Raw genomic sequence first — 8,823 nt, forward strand, 5'->3', positions numbered from 1 at the left:
AGAGCTTTCAATGCTTGTGTTGTTTAAAAAGGGAAATGTCTAATATCAATTATCTAAACTTCTACCTTAAAAGGTTAAGGAAGGAAGATAAGATTAAATGAAAAATAGAATGAAGGAAATAATAAATATAAAAGCAGATTACAAAATACAAAACTATTAAAAATAACATATGACACCACAGTTGGTACTTTGAAAAATATCAATCCGGACAATCTCTAGCTAGACTGATTAAGAACGAAGTGGAGGAGATACCATCTACAGGGTCAGAAATGAAATGGGTTAGTACAGATCTTATAGCGATTAAAAGGATAATAAGGGAATATTATGAACAATAAATTTGACATGTAAGGTGAAATTCCTAGATCCCTTGAAAGATATTAATGACCAAAATAGATTCAAAAAGACATTTAAATTCTTAATACTTTTATACTAGTGAAATTAGTTTTAGTTTTAATTTAAAATGCTCCCACAAAGAGAACTATAGGTCTGTATGTCTATACTTGTGAATTCTATTAAACAGTGAAGAAGACATAATAACAATGCAAAATAAACTCTTTCAGAAAATAGAGAATTCTTGCCAAGTCATGTAATGAAGCCAGACTTAAACTGGTATACAAACCATTCCAAGACATCACAAGAAAAGAAAAATACTGCTTAACATCATTCATTATTTTAGACAAAAAAAATCTTACCAAATATTAGCTAATGAAGCACAGCATAATGCTAAAAGGACAGTGAGCCATGATCAACTGAGATTTTTTTCCCCAGGAGGCAAATTAGCTTAACTTATGAAAATCAATTTCAAAATTCCCCATTTAATAGCATAAAGTAGAAAGAAACACAGGATCACCTCAGGAAATGCAGAAAAATCAGTGGACAAAATTTCACACACTTTCATGATAAACACCTTCAGCAAACCAAGAATAGAAAGAAGCTTTCTGAACCTGCTAGAGGACATCAATAAAATACAGCTGATAACATCATTATTGGCAAAAGACTGAATACTTTCCCTTAAGATTGCAAACAAGGCAAGAATTTCTGCTGCCAGTTCTTCCACTTGTTAGTAACCCAGACTTCAAAGCAGGTGAAACATGGAAAGATAAAGAAATAAAAGGCAGAGCGATTGGAGAGATAGAAATAAAAGTCTTTATTTGTGGATGACATGATCATGTACTTGGAAAATAATAAGCGGTCTATGTAAAAGCTACCAAAAATAACATCTGCATTTATCACAGTCACAGGATATAATGTCAATTTAAAAAAAATCTCAATTCTAGGGTAGGAGTTAAAATGGTGGAGTAGTAGGGGAATCCTGGGCTTGCCTCATCTCTTGAACACAGAAAGATCAACATCAAATCATTTCAAATACTAGGAAATTGATCAGAGGATTAAGAGAACAATCTGCATAACTAGAGGGAGAAAATGAGGGAGGTATAAGTGCAGAGTGTAGAGTTGGGGGAGAAAAAAGCTGTGGTGCCATGGAAGGGAGGGAACCCTTTTCTCAGAGAGGAGAGGAGAGGAGAGAGGGGGAGAGAGAGCAGTGTGTCAGGTTCATGCAAGAAAAGCACACCCCTGAAACCATTGACTGGGGAATTAAGAGAAAATGACTATGGCAAGTTTTGCAAACAGTGGAGCTGAATTTGGGAGGTTTTTTAAGTCTGCACCATTCTCCAGAGTCAATTCAGGTGAGTAGCTGTGCTCCTGGGGAGAAGGAGGGTGGAGTCCTGGAGGTGGACAGTGGACAGCATGGTGTGGGGATCCCCAGGGTTGCACTGGAAAGCATGGTTCTACTTCCTGCTATGCATTTGGAAGAGGTTATATTGCCTCCCCGAGGACAAAATGGCACCTTTGAGCAGCCATTCAACAGCAGGAGACAGAGGCACATGCAGAAAGCATATAAGCTGTGTTTTCGCTGTGCTTTACCATAAACTCCAGGCTCCTGCACAGCCCTATGTTCTTTAATAGGATGAACAAACTAAGGAAGAAAGAGAAAAACAAACATAAAAACACACTCTTAAATACAGAGGAGAAACTAGTGGTTGTCAGGAGGAGGTATGTGGGGATGGATGAAATAGATAAAAGGAGATTAAGAGATACAAACTTCCAGTTATAAAATAAATAAGCTATGGATATGAAAAGTACAGCATAAGAAATATGGTCAATAAGATTGTAATAACATTGTTTGCTGACAGACAATGACTACACTTAACTAACATCGAGTAATGTATAGAATTGTTTAATCATTGTGTTGTACACCTGAAACTAATATAACACTGTATGTTCATTATACTTTAATTAGAAAGCAAAAAAACCCACAATGAGATATAGCTATAAACCTACTAGAAAAGCTAAAAGAATAAAGATTGACAATACCAAGTGTTAGAGAGAATGTGGGCAGTTGGAACTCACATATACTGCTCTTTGCAGTGATCATGGTAGACACTGAAAACATTTTGACAGTTTCTAATAAATGTGAACATATACTAGGGACATGATCCATCAATTCCACTACTACGCATTTACCCAAGTTAAATGAAAATTACGTGCCCACACAAACACTTGTCTACTAGTTTTCATGACAGCATTATTCATATTAGCAAAAAAGTAAATACTCCCAAAAGACTATTATCAGACAAATGAATATATTGTGCATTATTCATACAACGGAATTCTAGCCATCACTTAAAAGGAAGGAGCTACTGACACATGCATAAATTTCAAAGACATCATGCCAAGTGAAAGCCAAACTCAATGATTACTCACTGCATCATTATATTTATATGACATTCTAAAAAAGAACAACAACAAAAGAAAGAAAAGTCTAAACTATAGTGAAAGAAAACTAATCCCTGCTTAAAGCTGTAGGTAGACAAAGAGAATTAATTGCAAAAGAGCACAGTGTTCTTTTGGGAGTCAGGGAAATGTTCTATGTCTTCATTGTGTGATATTTACACAATTATACATTTGTCAAAACTCATTGGACTGTACATTTTAAATGGATGGATTTTATTGTATGTAAGTTATACTTCAATAGACCTGAAAAAAAGAGAGCCATTTATCTGTTGAAAGGCTGGAGTGGGGACTCCTGGGTGACTCAGTCGGTTGTGCATCCAACTCTTGGTTTGGGCTCAGGTCATGATCTCGTGGTTTCATGAATTCGCATCGGGCTCTGCACTGATGCACTGACACTGTGGAGCTGCTTGCAATTCTGTCTCTCTCTGTCTTTCTGTCTGACTCTCCCCTGCTCATGCCTTTTTTTTTTTTAAAAAGAAAAGAAAGACGAGCGCTACATGAGGTATTCCAAATGGTAGTATTTCCAGGGAGGTAGTAGGGGTCCATGTTTTCATATTTTGTAAAATTTGTGTGATATGTAAAGGGATCCCATCACATGATTTAATATTAAAACTATTATTTAATAAAAAATATATATATGAGCCTTACTTTGTGTATAGGTTCATGGGACTCTACCTTGTATCAATGTTCATGTCTAGTAAGAGATTAAAAAGAGGATGAGAGAAGAAAACAAAATCCACAGAGAGGGATCCAAGCACAGCAGACCATGTAATAGTAATGCACTCAGGAGCTTAGAGGAGACCCTGCACTTTATGTTCTTAGTTTTATAATTCACTTAATAGGATCTAGATCTTAAAAGAGGTGATAAGCTAAAACTTTAATATCTGAATTATAGCTAAAAAAGTAACGAGTTTCCTTTTTTCCTTTTTTAAAATTTATTTTTTGAATCCACGTTAGTTAACATTTAGTGTAATAATTTCATGAGTAGAATTTAGTGATTCATCCCCAACATATAATTCCCAGTGTTCATACCAACACCCCTTCCTTCAGATACTTCACCTAACTGTTCCATTTATGAATTCTCATTAGTTGGCAGTATATAAATAACAATTTTAAAAGTTATTCCCACTATATGTATATGTCTATACATATAGTGGAAAAAAATATGTATATACATTTTTAAGTTTTTTTAAAAAGTAGAAAAAGAAGAGAAGCCTACCTGTACTGCATTACTGGAGAGTCTCTCCCATCCATGACTCATCAGTATTATTATCCACCACTAAGAGTGATAAATTAAAGAATATGGACCAATTTCTTTTTTAACATTAAAAGAAAGAATAACGATGTTTAAAAGAAAAGTTTTAATGTACTTTCAATATGTCATTAAGAAAGCCCAGTCAAAACAAATTAAACACATATCACTTTCTTTGGTTTTATTGAATAGTATCATCTTACAGGAATTACAAATAGTTATTTATTTTTCAAGATTTATGGCCAAACTCCTTGTTTTGTTTTAAATTTAATTAATTAATTAATTAATTAGTTTATTTATTTATTTTGACATTTTTGACAAACAGAGAGAGTGGGGAGGGTCAGAGAGAGAGGGAGACAGAGGATCCCAAGCGGGCTCTGCACTAAGAGTGGAGAACCCAACGTGGAGCTCAAACTCTTGAATTGTAAGTTCATGACCTGAGCCGAAGTTGGACATTTAACCGACTACCTACCCAGACACCCCTTGTTTTAAATTTTAAAAAGCTATCCCAATTTATTAGTACTGTGCCCAGTGACAAATTAAGTCATATAATGATACTTTATTTTTTTTATCTTATATTGTTATTTCCCCCACCAGAAAATGAGTTCTATTCAATCAAAAAGAGTGTTTTATTCATCCAGTTCAACAAAACTCTGAAATCTAGAAGATATTTAGCTACTGAGGTAAATGAATAAATGAATGAGTAGATGAATAATTGGACAGGTGAATAAATGAACGATTTTGAACAGATATTTCTTTATATTGTTCAATGTGACAAGCATATAGACCCATAGAATAAAACACTATAATATAGTATCTGAAAAAAAGTATGCTTCAACCAAAGAATTGTCATCCATCTTTTCACCATTTAGCTAAATTGAATGCCTGTGAATGACCAAAAACTCCATTCATCTATGTCTTACTATAGTGCTCCCATCTTTTTGTAGATATTATTGCTCAGTCCATAATTTAGCACATTATTCTTGTATTTTATTTATTTTTAAAGTTTTTATTTATTTATTTTGAAAGAGAGAGAGAGAGCCAGTGGGGGACAGACAGGGAGACAGAATCCCAAGCAGGCTCCACACTGTCAGTGCAGAGCCAGATGTGGGACCTGAACTCACAAACCATGAGATCATGACCTGAGCCAAAGTCAAGAGTCCAATGCCTAATTATCCTGAACCACCCAGGCTCCCCTTAACATATTATTTTTAAAACTCAGCTCCTAGTGAAAACTGGGTGGCTCAGTCAGTTGAGGATCCAACTCTTGATTTCAGCTCAGGTTATGATCTCACTGTTTGGTGAATTCAAGCCCACATGAGGCTCAGTGCTTTATGGAGCCTGCTAGGGATTCTCTCTCTCTCTCTGACCCTCCCTCACTTGTGCTTTCTCTGTCTCTCTCAAAATGAATAAATAAACTTTAAAAAAGTCCCTAATTTCTATGGACACTAAATATGGAATTATTAAAGATTAAAGTGTTACAAATCAAAAAGTTACCTCTAGATAATGTTTTAGAATTAGTCAATAAAATGAATCCAAAGTTAGGACTGAACTTTCTTCTATGCTTTCTGGGTTGTAGACTAAAATAAGTATCAAAGAAAGAGGGAAACCACCTTCCAAGATGGACCAGACTCTGAACAAAAGTTGCAGGATAAAAATTGTGATCTCTCTATCACAAATCCCACTCCCATCCCACTAGTCTCCTTACTGCCCCTCTTACATCTTTGTTTCTGAAAGTGTAGATTAGAGGGTTGAGGCTAGGTGTAACAACAGTATAAAAGAGGGCAATGAACTTGCCTTGATCTTGAGAACTTCCTGATGGTGGCTGCAGATATATGCACATGATTGGAATGAAAAAGAGAGACACAACCATAAGATGGGATCCACATGTTCCAAAGACTCTCTGAAGTTTGACTGATGACTGCATCCTAAACACAGCCAGGGCAATGGCAACATATGAGCTGAGAATCAGGATGAGTGGTATGAGGACGAAAATGGAGCTCATGATCAGGAGGGTCAGCTCATTAGCACGGGTATCAACACATGATAATCGCAGCACTGCTGGAACCTCACAAAAGAAATGGTCCACTTGGTGATGTCCACAGAGGGGGACCCAGAAGGTAAAGGAGGAATGAAGTGCTGAGGCGATAAAGCCACTGACCCAGGAAGCCACAGCCAACAGGTGGCAGAAACAAGGGTTCATGAGCATGGTGTAATGTAGGGGTCTACAGACAGCTGCATAACGGTCATAGGACATGACCACCAGGAGGACACACTCTGTGGTTCCCAGTGCAAGGACAAAGTAAAGTTGAATCATGCAACCGGCATAAGAGATGGTCTTTTCTGGGCCCCAGAGATTGACCAGCAACTGAGGGATGGAGCTGGTGGTGTAGCAGAGATCCAGAAAAGAGAGGTTTGAGAGGAAGAAGTACATGGGAGTATGGAGACGGGCATCCAGGCATGACAAGACAATGATAAAGAGGTTGCCTATCAATGTCACCAAGTAGAACATCAAGATAAGCACAAAGAGAATTACTTCCAGATGAGGCCAATGTGAAAAACCCAGTAGAATAAAGTAGCCTTCAGAACTTGCATTTTTCCCCATCATCATTCATTTTTTCCAGTACCTGAAGAAAGAACCATAAACTCAAAGGGTGATAACACAAAGGTTGTTAAACACTGGTCAGTAGTGTGGGGAAAACCTATGCCATTTCCAAAATGCTCTTGTTTCAGTAACATTTTTATAGTTTTGTTTTTATTTTTCATTCACATATTTTTTCCTGTTGTAGATAAGATCAATAACTTCTGAAGTGAATGAGTTCTTTTTATGAATCACTAAATTGCTATTGGATAAATAAAGATTAAAGATTAAGTTCCATAGCCAGGAAAACAATCTTCATGAAAAACAATCTTTTTAACAAAAAAACATTTCAATTTATTCCTCTTTTATGTATTTTCGGGCCATTTCCAACTTTGTGGTTACAAGGAAAGGAATATCTCTATTCTTAATAATCTTACATATAAATGAGAGCCTACCATGAGATGAAAAACAACTGAGTACCAACTTTAAAATGTTAATATTTGGTGAAAAAAATAAATTTCAATTGCACTATGGTTACAGGAAGAAGAAAATATTCTTATTCATTTATGTATGCTAACGACTTATTTTTAGACAAAAAAGAAATAGCATCAACTGGAAGTATAAACAAAGGCTCACGTGTTCACACATACATCCCAAAATGAGTATCCACACTATGAGCTAAACTAAAGGTCTTAATACTAATTGAGACATGAAATAAGGAGGATTCAGTGATGGAATACGTCCAACCATAAATGAGACTAGAACTAACTTTGAAAGACCAAAATGAAATTACAGAATTGAAGAAAATTGCAGAGGAAGCAAAAGGAAAAGGGAAGGTGTTTAGAGCAGGAAGCTGGACAGGAACCTGTGGTTCTTGGGACTAAATGTGAATCCCAGGCTGTGAGGCTTGGGCAAGAGCTGGAAAGACAGTTTCCACAAAATTTCACATGCTTTAGGACAGCAGCTAAGACATTTGAATTCTAAGTCATAATTTATAATTATTCCACATTTTTAGGTTTTCTACAATTTCAACGTTTATTTATTTTTGGGACAGAGAGAGACAGAGCATGAACAGGGGAGGGGCAGAGAGAGAGGGAGACACAGAATCGGAAACAGGCTCCAGGCTCTGAGCTATCAGCCCAGAGCCTGACGCAGGGCTCAAACTCACGGACCGCGAGATCGTGACCTGGCTGAAATCGGACGCTTAACCGGCTGCGCCACGCAGGCGCCCCGGTTTTCTACAATTTCAAATTGAACTTCTGAATAGAAAACTCACTGATTTTTAATAGGCAAATATATGTGAATATTGCATAAAATCCAGTTGTAAGTTTCTTTTATACTTGATCTTTTGTGCTTGTTTATTTTTGTGAAAAATAAAGTTTAGGAACTCCAATGTGTATTAATAATTTGGTTTTCGTTTGCTTGTTTTCTCTTGTGTGTTAACAATCTTTCATAGAAAATACTAACACTTTATAATTGTTCCTAAAAGATATAGTAACCCACATTTACATATTCCCAAATAGCTTTGCCCCAACACATCTCCCCTCACCCTCTGACAGAAGACAGCAATCACAAATTCAGGCAGAACAGACCCACATACAGTCTTTTGAAGGACTTTAACTAGCTCAAATATTATAATATTAGCATTTTAAAAACATGTAAGGAATGTCTAATTGGTCAAATTACAGCTGGAGAGACAGGAACATTTAATGTGGCCCAAGATTATTAAGATCGATTCACAAATATATCTATACACCATTTTATATTATTCGTAATGTAAGTGTCATTAACCTCATGAGGGATGGTAGAAATTTTCCAAGTGATTTTTTTCTTATTTTCCTAAAATGAGAGGCAATACACCACAAAATATTTTAACTCAAATGTTGTGGTATTTCCTCTGAGGTAGTCAAAACTGTCTTGCCTTACAAAGAAAGCTGTCTGAATTCCTTTGTACATTAATTAAAAGAAAGCAGCAGTTGTGTAACATTTAACTGTAATGCCAGCCATTGTTTAGCATTCTCCTAGAAGTGAAAAGGAATAAGAGATAAAGGACAAACTATCCAGAATTCATAAAAAGAGAAATTTAGAGATTTATGTCTTGATTTTCTTCTTAGAGGAAAAGAGGGAATGAAGGCCCTATAAAGGTAGCTTTAGAATTGTGGAATAAAATATCTTCTATTCTTTGAAGTCAAACATC

At 36.0% G+C, this 8,823-nt stretch overlaps 1 protein-coding gene across 1 annotated transcript; it reads right to left on the reverse strand.

The window, feature by feature from the left end:
* Nucleotides 1-5,717: 5,717 nt before the first annotated feature.
* Nucleotides 5,718-6,656, reverse strand: LOC115514955 (olfactory receptor 2J3-like). The gene has a single exon (XM_030317092.1). The coding sequence runs from the start codon at nt 6,654-6,656 to the stop codon at nt 5,718-5,720; it is 939 nt and encodes a 312-aa protein (XP_030172952.1).
* Nucleotides 6,657-8,823: the final 2,167 nt, after the last annotated feature.

Source organism: Lynx canadensis, chromosome B2, assembly GCF_007474595.2.
Source record: "Lynx canadensis isolate LIC74 chromosome B2, mLynCan4.pri.v2, whole genome shotgun sequence".
NCBI classification, from domain to species: Eukaryota; Metazoa; Chordata; class Mammalia; order Carnivora; family Felidae; genus Lynx; species Lynx canadensis.

Bases quoted from the DNA above. Each gene is read 5' to 3' on its own strand.
- LOC115514955 (XM_030317092.1), bottom strand. From the start codon at position 6,656: ATGATGATGGGGAAAAATGCAAGTTCTGAAGGCTACTTTATTCTACTG.